Source organism: Acartia tonsa, chromosome 4, assembly GCF_053477335.1.
Source record: "Acartia tonsa isolate MP-2025a chromosome 4, ASM5347733v1, whole genome shotgun sequence".
NCBI lineage: Eukaryota > Metazoa > Arthropoda > Copepoda > Calanoida > Acartiidae > Acartia > Acartia tonsa.
This window is the reverse complement of record NC_137263.1, coordinates 15,125,814-15,150,396: the sequence shown is the minus strand read 5'-3', so window position 1 is coordinate 15,150,396 and position 24,583 is coordinate 15,125,814. Positions and strand designations below refer to the sequence as shown.

At 31.2% G+C, this 24,583-nt stretch overlaps 3 protein-coding genes across 10 annotated transcripts in view; all 3 read left to right on the top strand.

Moving 5' to 3' along the window:
- The window catches only part of HSPC300 (hematopoietic stem/progenitor cell protein 300), a 128,995-nt gene that overhangs the window by 3,155 nt on the left and 101,257 nt on the right, over window positions 1-24,583 (top strand). The window lies entirely within an intron of this gene.
- Window positions 1-24,583, top strand: part of Hem (Nck associated protein 1 Hem) — a 124,220-nt gene that overhangs the window by 3,155 nt on the left and 96,482 nt on the right. The gene's annotated exons all lie outside the window — the stretch shown is intronic.
- Pkn (serine/threonine-protein kinase N) overlaps window positions 1-24,583 on the top strand; it is a 144,423-nt gene that overhangs the window by 46,627 nt on the left and 73,213 nt on the right. For all 8 annotated transcript variants that reach the window (XR_013878340.1, XR_013878339.1, XR_013878343.1 and 5 more), the window contains 6 exons: window positions 14,872-15,012; window positions 17,411-17,591; window positions 21,071-21,108; window positions 22,349-22,423; window positions 22,852-22,947; window positions 23,298-23,642. Coding sequence is in view for 3 of the 8 variants with exons in the window: in XM_080156572.1 (XP_080012698.1) it covers window positions 14,872-15,012; window positions 17,411-17,591; window positions 21,071-21,108; window positions 22,349-22,423; window positions 22,852-22,947; window positions 23,298-23,642 (876 nt within the window). In the remaining 5 variants the exon portion in view is untranslated. The remainder of the gene's footprint in view (window positions 1-14,871; window positions 15,013-17,410; window positions 17,592-21,070; window positions 21,109-22,348; window positions 22,424-22,851; window positions 22,948-23,297; window positions 23,643-24,583) is intronic.

Here is a 24,583-nt window from a genome sequence, read left to right as displayed (position 1 = left end):
GTCTTTAGCTTTAGACAAAAAAACTTTATATTATAGGATAGTAAGCTATTTGGCTGAAACTTATTTATATACTAACATTAATAAATTATATCAAATATTAAAAAAATATAAAAAGTTAGCGGTTATTGCTTTTACTGGCATCATTTATCTACCATATGGGCACAACTAATTTAAGAGAATCCACTTTTACATGCCAGGTTATTAGGTGAATAGTTAGGTCGTGATACGGCTGTAAATGGCCATAATACTTTTCTTCTATTTATTCTTAATGTGCCTTTTTATATTTTTATTATTGTGCTGGGATTCAAGTAGCTGTTTTATTCATTCTCATTATATCATTAGCTTGTTATTTTCTTGATTTAATTCAAATAGTTTAGAATTCCTTTTCAAACTTAATTCAAAGAATGTTATTCATGTTTATGACGATAAAAATTATACAAAGGAGTAAGTTTTTTTGTCTGAAGCTTAAGATTTTATTGACTGCTGAACTGATTGAGTTCACAATTTTAGGGAAGCTTCACACAGGTCCAGAAATGGATTTAGGCTATTTTAATTTCATATTTAGGTGTTGGGATAATTTTAGGCTATTTTGGTTAATTGTAAGTTTCAGATTTAAGTCTTGAAATTTTTTCAGACTTTTTTTCTCCTCAACGCATTAAGAGCCCTAATTGCTAGGGGCGCAGCCGCTAGAATGATAAAATATATAGTCCTTTTAAAAAACAAACCATCTTTACAATAAAATAATACTAGTGGTTGTGTCCCTAGCATCTGGGGGCTCTGTAGTCGAAAGAGAAAAAAGAGTTAATCTTGAAAATACCCTAAAACCATCCTAAGACCCATATGAAGATTCGCTAAAATGGAGAACTCAATCGGTTCAATATTCATTGAATTCTTAAGCTTCAGATATAAACTTTATTATAATAGGATTGAGGAGAATTTAAATGACTAATTATCCTTGACAAGTGACAAATCAGATAGGTCATAATATTTCACAATTGATTGGTAAATCGATATATTATTACTTGAATGTTGCACCAGATTTTTTATGTACTCTAATAAAGTGATGATTGCAGCTGGCTAAAATAAAGATACCTTCCTTTCCCTTCCCTCAAATTAAGTGATTAAACTGATCAATAAAAAAGTTCCATATTAGCATCTTAAATTGATTACAATTTTTCCCTTGTCAATATCTCCACATATTTTATATCCATTGATTGTTAAGATATGAAATAATTTTTAGTATATGTCATCTGTCTCTTTCTTAAACATGGGTTTTCACTTATTTTTACAAGATATGAATATTTTGATCCTCGATAAACTACCATTCTGGGAAATTCGGGTCTTTCAATTTTCATACAATAAATTGATTAGACTAAATTAGGTTACAAACAAGGGGAATTAGGTAAAAAGAATATAGGTTAAAAAAATATTTTTCCCTACGCCTTTGATTTAGCTCAAATATTAGTTATTTAGACGAAATATTCTGCCTTTTAGAATTTTATTTATAGTGCCATGGAAGTTTTTATTTGTTCAATTGTTAAAAATTAATGAATTTTTTGGAACAAACAATTTATTTTCAATGAAATATTTATCTACATGGATTTGTGTAATAATTTCTATTAAGTTGAGGACCTTAATATTGAATATTCCAAAGATTTGGAAAAGATGAAAGTGAGAGATGCTCGCGTCTCTCTCCCTTTCTCTCTCTCTATGTCTCCTAAAGTCAATAATATATATGTATATATTGTATATAATCTGACACACGCCATGATTGATCTCTTAGCTTCGAACACGTTTTTCTCTTCTGCGGAGCCAAGATCCTAAATAGCTCAGTCTTACCTCCATCTTAGCCTGTAAATTGTTAAAGTATTTTTTTTGTAAAGATCTTGTTATCCTCAATTTAGGTTTCTAAAATGGACTGCATTTATTGGTCAGTTCGTTCTTAGTCAGCTACAGGTTTCACTATTATTGTACATGATAATCTTTTGAAAGATCCAAGTAATCATAAATTCATTTTCATAAAGTTATTAAGGACACTATGAAACATAATGGAAAGCTGAAACTTTCCATATTGACTTAAATATATTTTGACGTTTTATAATTTGATGTAATGTGAAAATTGTAAGCCAAGACTTTTTCTTTGTACGATTTTTTTAAGGATTACTATTTTTATGAAAGAAAACAGCAAGCAAAGAACCCAACAAAGGGCTGCACTGCTTTTGCAACTGTAATATTTAAAATTTCTTGTTATAAACCCCTATGTGTGAATTTCAAACCTAAAATATTCTCACGTTCTCTAAAAAAAATTAAGTTTTGTTGTTATATTTTAATTTTTTTACAATTTCTTATTTGCCTCTAGCATCTGAAACCTTTCCCTAAGTTTAAGGACATCCAAGTGATATAATTTGTGTATCCTATAATATATAATATTATGGGTTTTTTAGTATGAAGCTAAACATCTCGAAAAGTTGCTGGTCCAAATTAGTTTTACTTTTTCCTGACCTACCCCACCCTTACCTAGAGGCTAGGGGCGAAACAACTAGTATATTATGTGAAGCTTTGATTGATTACAGACTATTATGATTAACATATCAATTATTGAGGAAAAGGATATTTGTTTATCAAAAGTATTAAATAACCCCCTCGTAAACGTCAAACAACTAGAATAATAATGTCCATAAGTATCGGAGCAAGATAATTACATTTTGTAAAGAATTAACAAGTGTTTATTAATACAAAGGAGTCAATTTAGGATTTAAAAATTCATGATAAATAACGGAATTTAAATATCTTGTTAACATTTATATCTACTGATTTTTGCAATCTGCTAACATACAAGTAAAGGTCAATATACTTTTTGTAATGGACAGTTATAGGTATGCCCCTTGTCGTAAGAGTAGCTTCGCTACCACAACACAAGTGATTTAAATACCTGTATTTGATAGGGAAACTAATAATGGATATAGGATATTCGTGGATATATTGACAGGGAAAAATTTGTCGTCAATTTAGATTTCTAATATGGACCTAATTTATTAGGCAATTCGTTCATCCAGTAGGGGGTGTAGGGATGGGGTGATTGTTATTTTAGCCAGCTGCAAGCATCACTTTATTAACATAAAAATCTGGTACAACATCCAAGTAATAATATATCGATTAGACTAATATAGGCAGATAGAGGAGGAGGAGTAATAATTGTTTTCCCTGTATTTCCGGGACAAGAGCGGAGGCAGTCATGTGAATTTTTACCTTAATTGCTTATGCCTTCCCCTGCTAAGTTTTTAAACAAGGACAATTATCTCCATGGATAGTCAATTAATAATAATTTAGATGATAAAAATACAGTATATTAAGAAATAGTTATTTCTCGTATCGTATTATAAACGGCTTTCCGCGGATATAGAGTGTACAAATATAAGATTAAAACTAGTTTTTTTAGCCCCGAGGTGGCTAAAAAAACTGGTTTTAATCTTATGATTGTACATTTCTATATTCGTGGAAAACTGGATATAATACGATGCTAGACATAGTTTATTCGTATGGATGAGAACCGGTTCCTATCCACCGGATTCGAATGAATACGAGAAAGTAAATTATAAAGACAAAATTTTAATTTTTGTTGTATATATAACTACATATATGTATTAAACAGCACTTTTATAATATTGTTAACTCTTTCCTTCGTCCCTAGCCTAGGGGGAGGTATGGAAAATAGCATAATACGTTATTAAATCGTCGTTAAAAAATAAGACCAATAAGAACCGGCAGTTTCCGAGATCCTTTTGTTCAGACAAAAAACGTTACTACTTTACATTATAGGATAGACTTTGTAATTTCCATTTTATTTAAATGTTATATACCTACTGATGTACTTACACACTAAACTTATAGAGTAGCTGCGCTATTAAAACCACATTTGCAGGGGAGAGATTGCTTTAAGACATTGTTTTCTATGGTCTACAATAGGATTTATTTGCCATTTACTTTACTTCATAGGATAACAAAACAATATTTCCTATATAAAAACCTGAACAAAAAAGTTTTATTCGTTTCATGACGTTTTTTTAAACAATATGATATTAATATATCAAACAAACATTTATTTTACACTTGCTTTTAATTCTTTTGTTGTCAAGACAAAAGTTATTTTTTTTTTACTTTTGGTGGGGTACTATCTGTTGAAAAAAACTTTTTTCCCAATCACAAATGTTTTTTTTATTCAAATAAATTAGCTCTAAAAAATATCTTTGTGTCTTTAGCTAACTGTCTAAAATAAATGCTTTTATTCTAAGTTCATAATATAGGCAAATTTTGTTTTCATTCCAAATGTTCTGCTAAAATAGTTATTTATCACATTATAGCTGGTTTTCCGCAGACAGAATCAAAGAGAGGGGTAGGTTTCTGGTAAAATCCGTAAAGGTTATGTGTTATAAGTAAAAAACAGTAGTAGAACGATAAAAATTTATGTTAAAAAAAATTTATTTGTCTATAGTTCTTTTCAATAAGAAATACACATATTTAGTGAATATTATCGCTCTACTACTATTTTTAAGCCTTAAAACACACACCTTTACGGATCCACCAGAAACCTACCCCTCTCTTTGTATTATTTGTCTCTGGGTCAATAAAATATTTTATTTTATTTTATTGTTCGTGGAAAATAATAAGTGCTGGTTCTAATCCAGCGAAAATTATCAGAATTGAATCCAAACTTGAAGAAAAAATAATTTATGGTTGTTGAAGGTATTGCATATTTTAAAGCAAGTTATTTGAATGACTCATTAGTACAATATAAAGGTTAATAATGATTGATTTTATCTTTGCATCTTTGTGTAACAAAATAGATTAATTATTATTTGGATCTTAAACCAGATTATTATGTGTTCTAATAAAGTGAAACTTGTAGCTGGCTAAAATAATGATCCCCTACAACCACCCCCTTTATCCCATTCCCTCAATTCCTACTGGATGAACGAACTGAACAATCAACAAGTTTCATGTTGGCAACCCAAAGTGATGACATTTTTTTCCCCTGTCATAATATCCACGTATTTTCTACATCCATTATAGGTTTGTAGTGCTGCCTTTTCAATAAACAAATGATTTTATCTATGTGCTTTAAACAAGGTTATTTATTAAGTCCTTTAGTACTGGAGCTTATAGGAGTCCATAAAGCAATAAAAAAAACTAATAAAGGGGGGGGGGGGTGCTTATTTTACTATATAAAAATAATTAGATTGTGTTTTAAACTTTTTTTTGTAAGATTCTCTATTTTACTGCTGAACTTATTGGTTTCTCCATTTGGTCCTTGGATGGGTTTATTCAAATTTTTCTTTCAATCGCTTCCCCTGCGAATACAAAGCCCCTAGATGTTATGGGTAGTGAATAGTATTGAACTAATTCGATTAAAAATTTACGCGGCCAAATTCTTATTTTGCTTTAAAAAAAAGAAAATGAATTAAATATGACATTTTTTTACAAGAACGACAAACAAAGATCGTGACACTTCGTACATCAATAAAACTAATGACGATGACTTGATTACTCGTGTGTGTGTGTGTGTTGATAGCAGATGTGTGGGCTTCTACCAGTGTGTGTGTGTGTAAGTATGTATCTATTGAATTGTCATTAGAGCAGCTACTCTATAACTTGTTTATATCCGTTCTTTTTTTTTGGATCGAGACATTTATCATAATTGACAGCAACTTCCTAGTCCGTATGTAAAGCATACTTTAGTTCAATTTGGATGTATTATATATGTCATATTTATCAACATACCAACTCTTTTTATTTCTCTTATAAATTCTCAAATGGGGAGAAATTGCTTATTTTAGCCTGCAAAAAACTGCATAAAACCAATGTAAAGCATTAAAAAAAAATATTCCATTTAGCACCGCGGTTATTCAGAAATTACGAACATATGTAAAGCCGCACAAACATAAAAAGCTTTCTATTTGTCAAAATCTCTTATTTTTATCTCACTTGTCCACTAAAATATTATTAGCTTATTGCTGTGCTATTTATGTCCAAAATTGTGCTTGTTTAGGAATATTTTGCTAAAGGTTAAATAGTCTCTGTATCCTATTATCCTTAGTGTCTCCTTATTTGGAACACTTTTTACATGAATTAAGATTCATCCCCCTCCTTTCATCCCTCTCTATACTTCAATGTTAATTGATAACAGTGCTGATATTGTTAATGCGCAACTTAAGTATAAGGACTTTGAAGTGACTTTTTAGGGATGGATATTTGATTGTAAAACCTTCTTAATTTGAGAATAAAGTAAAAAACCATGATTCCTTCATTGTTTGTAACAATAAATGTTTGAAATAGCTCAACTTTGATGTATTGATAAGATTCTTAAGGCATTAATATGGTTTCATCTTCCTGTTTCCTTTCATTCCCACCTTGTATATCCATTTATATGCTCTGCTATATAGACATTAGCTTCTTTGGTTTACACTTAGAAAGTTGGTTTCATTATCAGAAAATTATTTGATACATTAAAATTTGGATGTTGCACCAGATTTTCATGTACTTTGATAAGTAATACTCGCAGCTGGCTAAAATATCGATACACTTTATCCACCCTCTCTACCCTGTACCCTCCCCTTCTACTGGATGAACGAACCAACCAATAAATGAGGTCCATATTAGCAAGCTATAATGACGACAAATTTTCTCCTATCAATATATCAATGTATGTAAAACTTTATAGGAGTTTATTTTTATTTTCTCAAATATTGTGTCTAGACCTAGAAAGCCCATTACAACTTTTTTATTGTAACCCTCCGGGGTGCCCTATATATCTGTAGTCACTAATAGAGTTCTTCTGGGTTATCTTTTCATTACTTAACCCTATTTAAAATACTAGATTTAAAAAACTTTTTATTTTCACACCTATGACTTTTATGAAAAACTGGTAAAATTCACATACAAAAATTTAAACTTCTCTAAAAGTTGAATTTATTTTTGTTAAATAATGCTATACATACATGTCTCTTGTACAAGTAAGATTTTTTAATGATCTGTATTGAAAAATATGATTGAATGAAGTTTTAGCTTCCTTTCTTATTTTTATATGCTTAAATTTTTGTAGTTCCTTTTCCTAGAACAGATATTAGTATTGGTCTGAATGAAGAATAAAGAACAATATACCACTAAATTGCTCTTTTAGATTTAATAACTACTTTATAATAATTCTATTCGCTAGTTTTGGGATAGATGCTTTGTGAAAAAATGTACTTTCCTACTGGCTTTATTGGGGGATATTTCTTGAGTGATTTTTCTTGGAAGGTGGGTGGTACCCTTTCCCAAAATAGTCATTTACCTTCCCTGGACCAAAGCGAGGCAATATTTTAAATGAGAATCATATCGGATTAGCGGTTAGAGAGATCCTTCGGTACAAACAGTCAGACATCCTGTTACTTTTAAATAAGTATGAACCTTTTTCATGGTCCTTTTATTAAACTAATAAGATAGCGGTTTATAGGTCTTTGATCATTATTATTTTTTGTCTAATGCCTTTGATACAAAAATGATATGAAAAGATGCACATATCTTTGTTATTTTTTTTGTCATCAAAACATAGCAATAATAATTTAATACAATGCCAAGCTTTTTTGCTATTGTTGGCCCTGAGAAGAGGAAATTAAAAAGACGATGCTTTTGTATTAGTTTGAGTGTGAGTGTGTGTATTTGTATTGATGTTTTTTGAGCAATGTATGTACTTTGAGGCATTGAAGTTTTGTGCATTAAACTAGGGTTGGGCCGGATATCCGGCCATTTTCAATATCCGGCCGGATACCGGATATTGAAACTATCCGGCCGGATATCCGGCTATAACTTTTTTTATATTTTACACCAAAAATATCTGCTTTTTAAAATTTTAAATGGCTATAATTTTCTTATTATTGAAGCTAGAAGAACATTTTTTGAATATGTTTATCTTTATGTAAATTTTATTTATGAAATCTCAAGAGTTTATTAATAAATTTTTTTTGCTACTTTAATATCTGGTAATTTAGCCGGTTATCCGGCCGGATATCCGGTAATTTGGCCGGATAACCGGATATTTGCCGGATATCCGGCGTTGGCCGGATATCCGGCATTCGAAATCAGCCGGATATCCGGTATCCGGTATCCGGCCAAAAAAGTATCCGGCCCAACCCTACATTAAACTAATGTTTGGTTTTACCCCTCGAACTTGCAAGTAAACTATTTGAATATATATTATCAACGTGTTCTTAACCCGTGGACCATCCTTGTTTTAACCATATTAAACCATTAAAAAGTTATTTGTATATTTTACAAAAAAAGTTGTGATAATACCAAAGGTATTTTTTTTTCCAAATTACAGTTTTTGACCCTTATTGCTAGTTGTACAAATGCCATATTCTTTTTTTGTCCTTTAAGTTAAAGATCAAAGAGACTGCTTAACTTTAGATTTTAATGTAAATATTTCTAAGCAATAGAATATTTACTAAGCCTCAAATGGGTACGGGCGAAGCTGCTTTCAAAATAAAATATTGAGAGAAGACAGTAATATTTGAAATGCAATGCTGTCGTTGAAATGTGAGAATTTAAATCAGTTTTGACTAACAAGAATTCAATCAAGCATATAAATAATACTATAGCATAATTAATAATATTTCTAATGGATATAGGATATACGTGGATTTAATACAAAGGAAATTTTTAGTCAATTTTGATTGCTGATATGGACCTCATTTATTGGTCAGTTCGTTTATCCAGTAAGATTAGGTAAAGGGGGTGGTTGGGGGAAAGTGTTATTTTAGCCAGCTGCGAGTATTACTTCATCAAATAAAGTGAAACATCCAAGTAATAATAAATCTCAATTTAGGTTGCTAACATGGACAACACTTATTTGTCAGTTAGTTAATCCAGTAAGGGGGGTGGAGAATTGTTATTTTTGCCAGCTACAAGTTTCACTTTATTAAAGTGTATTAAAATCTGTTGCAACATCCATGTGATAATAAATCCATAATTATTTTCTAACTGTTTGTCCATGGCATGAAGATACAGATTTTCTCTCTGGTGAAATGAAAGGATGTTTGGTCAAGATTATTTCCCACAAGTTATTACTACGCGTGGTCAAATATAGCGGATATTTAACTAGATGAAATTTTGTTTCAACAAGTTTTCAACAAATACCTAGAGATAGGAAGATATTTTGCGCAATTTTCATCTACTCTAACTGTGCTAAAAAGTCTTATTTCTTGATTAATTTATCTATGTATATATATTTATTTATTTCATCCTTTGAAATTTAAGAATTTTAACTTTTTTTGGTTTGAGAAAAAGATACAAAAACACATATCCTTACTATATTATGATAGTTATATAGCATCGTATTATAGACAGCTTTCCGCGGATACTAGTTTTGTTAACAAAACTGTTATTGATTTTATCATATGATTTTATTTTAGATTCGTGGAAAAATGTCTGTTTTACTATGCTATACTAGATTTTTCAGTATAGCTAAAAACCGGTTCTAATCTAGTGGATATTAATCCGTTTCACTGTATAAGAATATATCTTCTAATAAGCTATCGATGATGAGGTTCATTAAATATTTTTTCCAATATATATACATTTAAATTATGCCCTGAAGCAGATACAAACATAGAAATAAAGTATTTAAGCAAATGATTTATTGCTTTTCTTTCCTATTTCATCATTTATGGTTTTAATATTAATCCTTGATTTTTTTAGAATATTGCATGTTAATAAGCATTAATAAACAAGAATCAGTTTGTCTAAAGTTAGTACAGTGAAACAATAGAGTGTAACACAGTAATAATTAAGAAGAGCAGCTTGATCCATATTCAGTAAATGTATTAGTGGTTTAAGAGAAGGGCTTTGGAAAAAAAGACAGTTTTTTTTTGGATGTGTGATAATAATATTTCTTAGGGTAGTTTACAAACGGCTGGACATACGATAGTTATGTAGAGAGGGTGCTTGTAATAGTTATTAAAATCAAAGCTTTTCTATAATTAGGGTCGGTCCGTCCGTACGTCCGTCCGTCCGTCCGAGATAGATAGCTTTTATTCGTTAATTTAGGCATGTTAGAATTGTCTTATCGATTTCAAACTTTGCATGATTATTCCTGTAGTAGATGGGCACGATTTAGAAAGCGTAGCAACTCTATAATCATTACCAGAATGTCCGTACGTCCATTTTAAACATGTCGATTTTTCTACTTTTTTAACAACAAATTTTAAAGTGATCTAATTATCCGTTTGAATTGATTTTTGGTATATTGATTCCTGGGACAACAAAGAACAATATTATAAGCGAAGCAACTCTATAATCAAGTCCTAAAGATGTAAGTATGTCCATAAACATTATCATGTATCAAGCAGTTTTTCAACAAATATACTTACAATTTTGCTTCGACTCTTCTGATTATTCAATTCAGACACTATACAAGTGTTAATATCCGTTTGTCCTACCGTTTCAGTGCTTCGCTTTTATGGATGTTGTCATCCTTGTTTATTACAAAATATTATAAGATTAATTCCCGTTTTGGTAGTTCTGAGGGGCAGAAGACCCGGGTTAACAAAACTGGTATATATATTATGATTTTTGTGTTAAATATTCGTAGAAAATTGTTTATAATACGATACGGTACATGCTTTTTCAGTATGGCCGAGAACCGGTTGTAATCCAGCGGATATTCATCGGTTTTTGGGCTATATTTGAATAACTATTATGCCATGTTAAGCCCAACTATTAAGTGAAAAGTTGATAAATATGCTTAATAAATCATGCTGACAGGGATTGACTATTGTGAGCTAAACAAATCATTAATTTCAGCCTTGATACAATCCAAAAGCTATATGTATAATATTCAGGGGGGAAGAGACATTGGGCTGTTTATTACACTAGTCAACAAGGTTTAATAACAACTTTGATTGGTTGGTTCATTAGGTTGAGTGTCCAAACGTTTCAACCACTAATTATAATCTACAGAAGGAGTAATTTGTGTATCCTCATTTGGAAAGTACGTCAATTTATGAAGCCAGAAGTTTTTATTTATACCATCTACTAAAATTTAACCTTTCACAAAAAATTTTATTTGATATTCCATTTGTCAGAAAACTGCAAAATTATTGTTTTTTAAGTAGTCCACAAATTTTATGGGAAAGGGGGGTTTGAGGGCTTACAAATATTTCAGGGATTTGGCACGAGAATAATATTTCCACATGATCTATCTAAAAAGTATCATTATTGAAACAAAAGACATTGATTGTACTCTGTATTTTGATTTAGTTAAGTACATAAAACGTCGCACTGGGTGCAATATTATTTGTTAAGTTTAGGTAAGTGCATAAAATATACATATATATACATACAAACATGGTAAGGTTTAGTTCACTGTATTAGGGGCAGAGATATAGGGATAAGTCTATAGACCATAAGTCTGCTTTCACTCTTAGTGCATATTGAGCACTGAAATCTCTTTTTTTATAAATATATTAAAACCTTAACCCAGAGGGACCTATATTTAGAGTGTCCGAACCCTAGGGGACTAACCAGTATCCAATATAACCGAACTGCTTTAAAGTAATTTCAAAAACTAACCCCCCCCCCCTTCATATTTTAAATTTAAAAAAAAAAATTATAGGAGAAAGGTAAAAGATTTATATAAAGGAAATATTTGATAGAATTTTTATTTTTATGATAATTTAACATAAAAAAGTAGACGATTTAAGGAAATATTTGATAGAATTTTTATTTTTATGATAATTAAACATAAACTTTGGTTAGCTAATAATTTCCAGTTTCCAAAGGCAAAATTATTCCTCCTTTGTCCTTTCCCTATCTCCCTGGATAGAACCATATGTAGAGCTACAAATAATTCCCTATCTCCCTGGATAGAACCATATGTAGAGCTACAAATAATTCCCTATCTCCCTGGATAGAACCATATGTAGAGCTACAAATAATTCCCTATCTCCCTGGATAGAACCATATGTAGAGCTACAAATAATTCCCTATCTCCCTGGATAGAACCATATGTAGAGCTACAAATAATTCCCTATCTCCCTGGATAGAACCATATGTAGAGCTACAAATAATTCACGCACTCAGATCTAAATTTATTCCATACTCACGGTCATTCTACATCATGTTGGCTCGTGGAAATTAAAAATCAGGGAAGCTTCCCTGGAAAGAAATTTGTAATAGTATGGCTGTTTTAAAATTAAATGTCATTACAACCTAAATAAATCGAATATGTTTTTACTTTTGATATTTGTGAAGGTTACTCTGAACTATTATCTATAATACAAAGTAGAATGATGTCTGTTCGTCCGTTCGTCAGTCAGGAGGTTAAGAACCGATTATCCTGTACTCTTTAGGGCATATAGAAACCGTTTAATAAAAAGCTTTACTACAATAAGATTAAGTATACAATACAGGTATATTAAAGTAATCTCAATGAAAACAATGTCCTTGTATTGTGAAAATGTGTATTTAGTATTTCGTAAGATGAAAGTATTGACGTTGGTACAGAGTAGCTGCGCTACTATCTCTTAAATGTTTGGTTATACTGGTGTGCATGTTCTGATTACTAAGAAGATGCACATATACATACACTAGAGTTGGCTCGATATAATTATCTCCCTATTGGCTAGTTTTCTATATGCATATCTATTTCTCAATAAATCTTTTTTCCTCACCCGGTATTACTATCTAAAAGAAAGTAAATATTTAATAATTTAAATGATTTTTAAAAGATTTTTTTAAATTATATTTTTTTCTTTACATTACCATCACCAAAGGGTTAATGATGATGATTACAATTTTAGTTTAATATTTGAACACACAAAATGTCGCCACAATCGAATTCTTTTAAAACATAGTTTTCTTAAATTTATCATATTATAAATTTAAATTTTCTTTTTTATGATTAGAAATTAAATACATCAATATAAGGTAAATAGCAACATGAAATGAAAAAAATGAATTTATTTTTAATAAAGTAAAATAATGGGTCTTATCGTTCTGGGCAATGAGAGTTTATTATGGATTATTGGAGCACTATGAGTTTTAATCATATATTCCTTGGAAAACTTGAGCTCGTTTATAGACATTTATTTCCTATATAGATCTGACATGGATCTTGAAGCAATTAAGCAGGCCGTTTTGTACATGTTAAAAATTGGAAGATTTCATTAAATAAAAGTAATCGCAAATATACTTAGTAAATAATATTCTATACATCCTATTTGCATAAATATGCTTACATTTTGGACACACACACACTCTTACTCAAATGCGCAGGCTTAAATATATTTAGCTTAAGATTTCAGTAAACACTGAACCGATTGAGTTCTCCATTAAGAAAAACATCACGTAGGTCTCAGGGTATTTTTGTTGGCTCTCTCCTATCCCTTCAAATACAAAAGCTTTAGTAACCGCTGTACTCCTATCTTTAAAAAGTTTCCAAAATTAATAATAGTTATTTATCGCATTGTGTCGTAGACAGCTTTTCGCGGATATTGAAGTGGAAAATTTTTTAGATTTAACCAGTTTTGCTAGGCCCGATTTTTCAGTATGACTAAGAACCGGTTTTAATCCAGCTGATATCAATCGGTTTCGAATCCACACTGGAAAATATATTTTTTGAAACACCTTGATCACACCTTTAAGCGTAATATGAGTATTAATATTAAACGCTGTATAGAGAAGTGTCGTTTTCTTAAAAAATCAATATTATTACTTATTAGTTTCAACATATTATCACAACATATACTTATTAGTATCTTAGAAATATTGGAAATACATAAAATAAATGTGAATCATATCATTCTTAATTTCTGAATGATGATGGGTAAGCGAATTAAATGTTTTTGTATCAACAAGACCGTAATCTATCATAGGTGCGAAGATTACACACTCATATTAGTTTTTAATTTTTAATCATTGTGACAGTTTTTATGTAAATAAATTACACCATTCGCCCATGGGGCGGGGAGCTATGATAGATTTTGGGGTCTAGTTCGCAAGGAAAAACTAAATTAAAACTGAGAGTAATCGAAAAGAAACGAAAAGGGTCGTTTTAGTAATGACGGAGGACATAGATAGAGGTGCTTCGCAGCTTTAGATAAAAGCCTTATGCTTTCGAGCTAACAAAAATGGTTTTAATCCAATATACTTTTTAATATCCGCGGTAAGCTGTCCATGATACGATGCGATAAATAACTATTTTAATCTGTTTTTTATAATGTTTTCCCTGTGAATGAATTAAAGCGGGAAGTATTGATTAATCTAGTTAAGGATGTTGTGTATGTATCACATAGGATGTGTATTACCTACTACACAATTAGATACTTTCAGGGATAACTGGGATAGAGCCTATTATTTGTCCTGAAATGTTTCGTTTTTTGCATCTTTGGTCTGTTTATTACACTAGTACCCAAAGTTCATTAAGTTGAGTGTCAAACGTTTTAACTAATAATTGTAATCTGCAGTAGGGGTAATTTTGTGTATTATCATTTAGGAGGTATATCAAATTATCGGCCATTGTCTTATCCCTTTAGAGTACTTGTGAAGTAATCTGTTCCTCTTGTTAGCGGAAAGTATATCTTAAATGCTTTATCCCTGAAGAAAAAAATATATCTTGTGTGTCGATTATTCTATACTAGCGACTGCGCTCCTAGCTTCTAGGAACTAAGTATTCGAAGGATTAAGAAAATTAGGAAATAGATTAAAACTAAACATAGATATCAGAACTATCCATGGCCTTTCCTGTAGGCCAAAGCTACTAATCAAGTTAATCTTGTTAAATATAAAAAAGGCTCTTTGATTATACAACCTTTATATACAATGTTTTTTTTTCAGGACGACAATCTCTCGTTAAGCCTGCTGAACGAGCTGTCGGTCAAGTATGGGATCCAAACTCACCTGTCCCACGCCCCCTTGCCACAAAAACTGGAAGAACTTAGGGAATATATTAGAAGAGAAATTAAGAAGGAACTTAAGGTAACCTTTTTTATTCAATTATCTTAAAACTGGAATTTTTGCATTGATATATAACTTTTTAACTATTCTTTATTCTTTTTACATTTTTTTAGCAGCGAAGCTACTCTATAATTCACTTTGTCCGTTCGTCCGTCCATAACGGTATGGAGAAGCGTGATTTTCTCGGCTCCTATTCAAGATAGACAGCTGAAATTTTTAGGGATCAAACAAGTTCACATCCTACATATTTCAACCAAGTATAATTAAGATTTGCCATTAATTAGGGTGCTAGCTCGATTCCTAGGTTTTTAGGTTTTCGTGATTTTCTCAATTCAAATTCAAGATTGACATCTAAAATTTTCAGGGATTAAATAAGTTCACATTCTATAATTTTCTTAGTCCTTATTTTAAGAGGTACAAGAAACTATTCTGTTAATATTTATTAAAAGTTACTTTTCTGCATGAATTGCGTAATTTCACTTATACTAAAATCTAAAAGGGAAGATTAGGAGAGGATTTAAGTTTTTAGGTTTGGTTTATGCCACAACTGTATTTTATTTTAGTATAAACAAACCATAGTTCATACATACGAGTTTGTCCTATCATTTGCGCTTTTCATAGTTATTTATCGTATCATAGACAGCTTTCCGTGGATATTAAAATGAAAAATTGTAAGATTAAAACAAATTTTTGTCAGCCATTAATTTTATTCGTGGAAAATTGTCAGTAATACAATACTTTACCTGATTTTTCCTTATGACTGATAACCGGTTCTAATCCAACGGATATAAATCGGTTTCGAGTACATTCTGGAAAAAATAACACATTTTAATTTAAAATTATACAAACTGATTAGAAATAAGTAATAACAACCAAGGATGATTACATCTATGCGATACCATAAATAACTACTCCTATTCCTGAAGCATATGCAAGAATGAACGGACAAAGTGTCCTAAATATTAGATTCTTTTAAGGAAAGGGGATTTACCAAAAAATATTCCGGCGTTGTAGCTTGAATAAAAGACGAGAAAATCAAAAAAAAAAAATAACAGCGAAAAGCCTTTCAAACAAGTCGAAAAAATTATGAATGGATTTTGCACTAATAAATAAAGTAAGATTACCGTTTTCTCTGGCTGTAATAATATTCCTTAATCACATTCATTCAAAATATCACAAACATCGAGTTAATCTTATCACACACAAATTTATTCACTTTCACATTTTTATTTCATGGTTTTAGCTGCAAAGCTGCTCTATGACTTGTGTTAGTCTGTAGCTGACTTAGAGATGGAATATACTTGACTGTTATATTCTTTGGGAAGATTCCCCTTTTAATAAGTTCTACTAAATCTTACCTCTGCTTGTAACAAATATAGATGATTGGGTTATTATTAAAGATAGACGGCTTAATTTTTTCATCAATAATCCTCAGAACAATGGACATTTCTTAAATCGATGGATTTAGAATTACAGGGGATATTATGACAGGGGGGAAATTGTCGTCAATTTAGGTTGCAAACATGGTAAACATTTATTGGTAGGAGAGGAGGGGACTATGTAAAGAGAGTGGATAGGGGGGTATCTTTATTTTAGCCCGCTGCGATTTTCACTCTATTAGATAAAATGAGAATCTTGTGATAGTTATAGTATATCCATTAAGTAAGTTAGGAGTTTCTCGGTTAATGTTAAATGTTGTCATCCTTGTTTTTTTTTGCATTTTTTATGTGATTGTAAAAAGGATACCTACATCGAAAATAAAGATTTTTAAGAATTTATATCTTACAGTTTATGTCTGGTTCAGCCGTGCGTGGTTTGAATTATGGTATAATAATAATCATTTCTGTATCAAAATGTCAAAATATCCGAATGTCTTAAAAGAAAAAGGTTTTTATAAATGGCGAATGTGTCTTTTAAAAATCTAGCATTAAATATGCTATTTTTGGTACATCCACCTTCGAAAAAATCCACTCTACTAAAAGCCGATGGTTTTATTTGTAGAATATTTACCATCATAAACGACATTAAATTATCATAGATGGAAATTAGGATCAGCAAAAAAGGATTTAAATTTTGGTTGTTTCCCTCAAACTGTCTAATCGAATAAATTGAAAATAAGGGTGGGTATGTTTTTTTTCTGGTATTAATGGTTATCTTAGGTTATGTTATATTTGGTACATGGTAGCCACGCAGGTTGAGGGAACATCAGGTATACGCCCCGCAGGGTTAGAACCTAACGCAGGGGTTATGTATTAAGTGAAAATTACACATACATCTCATATTTTCAATCTTTAAAATTAAGAGAAAGTAGGCGCTTGTGGGAAAGAAATTACATTTTATTTATTTTTCCTAACAATCTATCCTTAAGACCATAGTAGTAGTATATATTTTTATTCATTAGTAATAATATTATTTGTAGATCAAAGAGGGAGCCGAGAACTTGCGGAAAGTGGCGAAGGACAAGAAGTCAGTCTCTGATGTGAACCACATAGTAAAGAAGTCCAACACGAAGTTGAGTGAGTTGCAGGCAGAGCTGCAGGAGCTGGACTCACAGCTGCTGGTCACACAGGGAAACCTACCCAACTCGCCAATGGCTCCAGGTATAGCTTTTGATTATATCCAAATCCATTTGTAGAATCACGTAAAAAAACAACATCTAGTCATCAATACAACTAAAGATCTACATAAATCAAATCTGGAATGTTATAATAGTAAAATATACGGACTAAGTAAAGCTATAGTGAAGCATGAGGTTTTTTTTGAGTAGTTCAGCTACAATAAGCTGATATCTTGTAGTATATAAAAGTGCATATTGCTTAATAAATAAGTGAAATGTTAGCAAATTGAAAATCTGCTGCAAGCGTGGTTTAGTTTGAGTGAATGTGTAAACTGAGGTCTGTGTGACAGAGAGAAACTGTTGGCTGTGTAGAGACCATAGAGATCATTATATAGTAACTGCTTTATCTTCTTTAACAGCTATTTTTATATTTTGATGTTGCTAATGTAAACAAATCATTAGAATCTGAGTATAAATAATTCATATTTACATATTTGTTGTAAATTATGCACAAATGTACTTAGATAGTGGAAATGATGATAGCCATTTTAGAATTGTATAATCCAGAGAAAAGGGGATCGAAATTGATTATTATTTTAGTAGTGCAGCTACTCTAAACTTATCGCCACATTTTGTCTTGACTTTGTCTCATTAAATCACACACAATGTAACTAAATAATAATTTGCTTTTTATTCATATTTGAAAAATGATATGTTATGATCATCTGATTCTTATTGATATTTCTACGATACTTGCGCCGCCTGGCGGCAACTTTTTAATATTTTTAAGTGATTCCTCTTGTGAGTATGTTTGTACCCTCCCCCAAAATAGTTATAAACCTTTCTATGACCTATTCGAAGCTACCCTATAAAGGAGAACCATATCGAATCGGGAATAAGCGAGATCATTCGGTTCACACAGACACACAGAGGTCCTGTTACTTGTGTATAAGGATTTACAACTTATTCATTTACCCACTCATTATCTATTGATCTTTAATAAAAAACATCTATCTAAACAGCTTATATCCAATGCTATTTACACATTATCTGTATATCAGTACATAGCACATTTGGCATAGAATTTGACACCGAGTTTCGAAAGTACGTGTATGATTAATGATTGTATATGTATGTTTTAAACGGGGATGGACAATTGCTGATAGAATAGATTAAAATTATTGGTTGAAAAGATTCAACACTGCCAATTTGAACTAACTAATCAAATACCCAAGGTTTTTAGACCAACGAATGAGAAAAGGTGTTTATAAAACGTTTGACAACATGGTTATGAACAGTAGTCTCCTTCATATATTATTTTTAATACATTTATAAACATCAGATAAAAAAATTGTTACTTAAAAATATTATCTTTTTCAAAATGAAGAATGCATATATTGTTAAAAACTGCAAGTTTATAATTGACTCCATATATTTGCATGGTAAATATGGATGAATATTAAATAAATGGATATAGGATATATTGACAGGGAAAAATTTTTCGTCAGTTTAGCTTGCTTACATAGAACTCTTTTATTAGTCTTTTCGCTCATCCTGTAGGAGGGGAGGATGAAGGTGGTATCGTTATTTTAGCCAGCTGCGAATATTACTTTATCAGGGTACATGAAAAAACTAATGCAACATCCAAGTAATAATACATTTATTATTAAATATGTCTGACTAATCATGCATAAATGCCGTATGCTCTGCCTAGCCTAGTCAAGAGGTCAATTTTTTGGTCATGTATGCTTACTAGACTGGTTCATTATGCCCACTTTTTTGATAATATATGCTTAATAGCCCTGTTCATTATGCTCAATTTTTTGATGAAATATGTCTACTAGACCTGTTCATTATGCTCACTTTTTTATATAATGTATGCTTACTAGACCTGTTCATTATTCCAATTTTTACTTAGTCTAACACATTAATTAAATTTTTAGAGAATACATTTTTAATTCTTATAGATGATCCTTACAATTTTTGATTTGCTCATTTCATAAATAAATCTCTGTATTAATAAACGTTTGAAACAACATAATTGCCCAGAAGAAAAAACTTTTAACATTTTGAACGTGCCAAATGGTGACTGACCTCTCTACCCTTTTCTTTATTCTCTCCCTTCCTTATTTCCTTTTTATTTATCTGTCATAGTTTTTAACCCGTAGTACAAAGGATAAGGAAACAAATAAAATGTCCAAAAAAAATATTTAATTTGATATCCTATTATATAAAGTAGTATGGTTTTTTGTCTGATTTTAAGATTTCAAAAACGACTGAACCAATTGAGTTGTCTTTTTTAGTTAAGCTTCACATGGTTTTAGGCTGTATTATTTTTTTTAGCTAATAAATGTAATAATGCAAAAGTTATTAGAAAGTCTTTTTATATCAAAGTCTGTAACATTTTACCTTCTAAATTTTTGTTTATTGGACTTTGTTGGAAGTGTCCTTAGCCTTTTTCATTCTATGAACATTGAAAATATTGTTAAATATAATTAAGAGCACCAAAAGACCCCGTGAGGGCTGCATTCTTAAGTACTTTTAATTGTTGGTCTAATAGACATGGCATTATTGACAGATTATTAGAAGGACTATTTATAGAGAATGTACATATTTTCGGTCAATTTTCTTATTCTCAAATTCCCTTGTACTCAAAGCCCTCCTCCCCCGTAAGTGTCATCCCCTGTGTAATGGATATAGAATATAAATGGATATTATGACGGCGGAAAAAAATAAATTTAGGTTGCTTCCATGAACTTATTCGTTCAGTATGAGAGGAGTGGATGGGTAAAGGTGTTAGATGGAGTTATATTTATTTTAACCAGTAACAAGTTTCACTTTATTAGAATACATGATAGTCTGGTGCAAGATCCAAGTAATAATAAATTCATTCCCGGTCTAAAGTTGAGATGGAAAGTGATGATGGCTGATCACTTGGTGCACGTTGGCGTCCTCGTATGTGCGTATAATCGATATATTATTAGTTGGATGTTGCACCAAATTTTTATTTATTGTACTAAGTGATGCTCACAGCTGGCTAAAATAACCCCTTTACACCATCCCTTCCCCTCCTACTCTACTGGATGAATGAACTGACCAACAAATGATGTCCTAAATTTGGGACAATTTTTCACGTGTCATAATATCCACGTACATTCTAAATAAAATCCATTCTTGGCGCATTGTTGTTTGTGCGTTTGTCAGCGATTGATAACGCAAATTTTTTATTGCGAAATTAGATTTAAATCATTGTGTGTTTGTGTGTTTGTGTGTATGCGTGTGTGTATGTTTGAGTGTGTGTCCTCTACTCTAATTTCATTTTCTATTTTTGATAAATGATCAGATTATGTTTATTTATCATAATTAGATAAAAATTAAACACAAGACAAAACTGACAACATAAAAATTCGTATATGATTTCGATAGGATGATTCTTTTTATGAAATTTTAGAAGGTTAAAAAAACTAGTCGCCTTTATCTATAAAAATGTTATTTAAAATTAATAATATATTTCTTTTTCAGATTCGATACTCTCGCCAAGATATGCCAACACACCAGGAAACATAAAATAAACCAACAGTTTGTCTTAAGTTTTTAAAAGTTTCGCACAATTTTTAAATAAATTTTTATATAGTTAGCTATAGATATTCAATTTCTCTACATTGATATAGTGTATTTTTAAAATAAAAATTATATGCAATGTCAGTCGGTCTGTCAGTCAAACGGAACTTCGGGAACGTTATGATAATTTTTTAGATACATCATATCATCATAGGCTTGTTCCAGTCAATCCCTAACCCCTGAAAAATTCCAGAGCATTGGAAGAAAACGAAGTATCGGGTTGTGTCGTATTTTCACAGTACCCTTTCTCCTATTTTTAACCCGGCCGGGCCAATTTCCTAGCCCTGCGGGGCAATTATTAACATTTACCTAACCTATCAAGAGCTACTGTGAAAATACGAAGAAATCCGCTACTTTGTTTGTTTCCATGATCTAAATTGTCTTATAATAAGTACTTTCAATTCAAACCCTGTTACGCAAAAACAAAATTTTCCAATAAATGAAATATCATGACAAGGTGCATCAGTTTCATAAAATTAAAAACTCAATGGAAAATGGCTGAATGTTTAGGGATAGAGCAATTAAAGATAGATTGATCATACCAATTTTTTCTTTTAACACTATGCCCTAGCTTTAATTCATAATTGTAATGGAGTAAGAAAGGTTTATTTTACTACAATTGCCATCTCCCTCCCAGGGAAATTGCAGAATAAAAATTATATAAGTTTAATTTCACAAACTACGTAGAATATAGTTATGGTTTTGATATAATTTTCCATTTAGTTTAACCTCAAAAGGGAAAGATATTAGATTTATTTTATCAAATGTTCATTTATCTTAATCATATTATATGAGGATTTTTTTGTTTGTCTTTTAAGATCTTGCTAACGACTGAACCGACTATGTTTTCTTTTTTTATAGTAAGCCTCTCCTGAGATCCTGGGATGGTTTTAAGCTACTGCATTCAAGACTGAAATAAAGATTAACATGAATAACCAATTCAGTATAATCCCTTATACCGACGACGAGTGGTATGCCTGCTGTCTTAATATCAAAATGAACTTTAAAAGCTCTAACCAGCGGGTCTCTTAGTTAGCCTAACCTGAAATAAGCATCAAAATACACATATTTTCTCAAAGTTTGTTTTTTTCCACTAGAAATTTAAGAGAAATTACCAACAATTCTTTATTTTTCAATTTTGTCAAAAATAAAAGTTTTATTTTGTGTTGATGATCAGGAGATGAACCTGAATCTTTGTCCCTGGCCGAGCAGAGGCTCTTTCACCTTCAACGTCAGCTCGACATTGAGACAAAGGTTTGTCTATCAAAAGTTTTAAATTAATTAAAATATAGTTTTAGTATCGAATTTTAAAGGATAATTCCAGCTTGTATTTATAGTTTTTTTACTCAATTTTAAAATTGCAATGGATATATTATACTTTGATCTTACGCCAGATTTTCATATTCTTTAACGCAGCTGTCTAAAATAGGATTTCCCCCCCCCCCCCCTTTACCCCATCCCCTTACCTCCTACTGGATAAACCAACAGACCAATAAACTGACAACAATTTGTTCCCTGTCGATATATCCCCGTATATCATATATCCATTTCAAAATACTACAACGTTACTACTCAATGTTAATTGTTATTTAATTAATTAGATTATATTGCTATTCATGTACTAAGTTATGCCTCTATTTGATCTAAATTTGATTTTGTATTTCAATAATTTTGCTTTTTAGGTGAAGCAAGGAGCAGAGAATATGCTGTCTCAGTTCAGTGGTACCAAGGATAAGAAGCTTCTCGTTGAAGCAGAGGAACTACTTCAAGATTCAAAGGTTTGTATTTAACATATTAGTGGATTTTCTTTTCTTGACTTTTTAAAAAAATGTAGTTGTATTTATTATGACATTTGGTCGTGGTTGAAAAAAAAATTGTGTAAAATTTTGAACTTTTGACAAGTATTATGCCTGGTAATTTTACATTAAAATTTTGAGCCCCCTCTCCCTTACAGAGCCTAAAAAATTAATGCATATGTTTTAATATATATATTGCTCCTAACCTGAAAAAAAAACTAAAAACACCAGTTTTGGGTTTTATTTGAATTAATATTATTCCTTAGTTCAATGATTCTTAAAAATTTTTAATGAGAAATATTTAAAATATCAGAGATTGTTCTTAATTTTAGGCCAAAATAGAGTACCTCCGTATGCGCATCATGAAAACAAAACAACAGATAGAGGGAGGTGACACTGGCTCCGAGAAAGGCTCCGACAACAAGAGTGGGGACAGCACAGCTGTGGAGGAGAGAATAGAGGAGCTCAGACATCATCTCAGGATCGAGTCTGCCTGCCTCGAGGGGGCCAAGAACGTACTTAAGATTCTGAACACGTCCAAGGGCCAGTCTGACAAGAAGGCGCTGGCAGACGCGCAGCAGGCCATGTTCGAGTCCAGCCAAAAGTTGGATTTGATCAGGCACAGCCTGGAGTTGGTCAGACAAGACCTTCCGCCAGGATCTACTAAATCACAGGAAATAACATGATTTTCAATACTTGTATTACCATCTGACTTACCTAAGTAATAGGATGTATTGTGTATGCTCTGGTCATAGTTGTTATAAAATATTACCCTTGAAAGAATATTTTAAAATCATACCATGAAAACTTCACAAAATAACAGACATAACATCGCTTATTTTATTACCTAAAATTCTTCCACAAATTTACTCTTTTTTGGAGTTCTGATATTAAACCAGTAAATAATGGAATTCATATATATTGACGCATTTGCGTACACCATGTTTTACAGTAAACAGAGTTAACCTTAACCAAATAAAGCGATTCAATTTATTGTTGAAACTAATTATCTAAAAATCTTGCATCGTGCAGAACCCAGGCGTCTTCTCTTGTTTACAAACTAATTACAGGTCGTTACTCTTAATGACTCCCTTTTAAAAGTATGTAGGTGGATTCAGGGGAAGTAAGAGATATTCGGAAAAATAAAAGGCAATGCATATGAAATTTAATAATATTTTTTATGTAAAAGGACGTTATCCTAGGACTTTGGGAAGTTTGTCAAAATTGATTTTAAAAACGGCACAGACTTCGCTCCGCCTCGAGGCGAAGTCGGTATAGCATTTTCAAGCTTCAACAAATCGATGACGTATTGGTTTTATTACAGCATGCCCTAAAGGTAAAAGTTGGTAAATGTAATAAAGAGCATGCACTACAAATTTACGAAGATAGGTTAAATTTTTCTACCGAAAAAAAATTCCGAATCGAATGTCAATTTGTGAAGAAAAAAATAATATACAAGCTTTTTAAAAGTTTTAAACGGAAAAGGATAGCCAATTAGATGCTTATTTAGTCCCCTGAAGACGTCTAAGCTCTAGCTCTAACCAGTTTTTGTACAACTAATTCTTTTTCCAACAAAAAAAAAACACCGAAATTTTTTTTCCCTCCGACTTTGAGACCC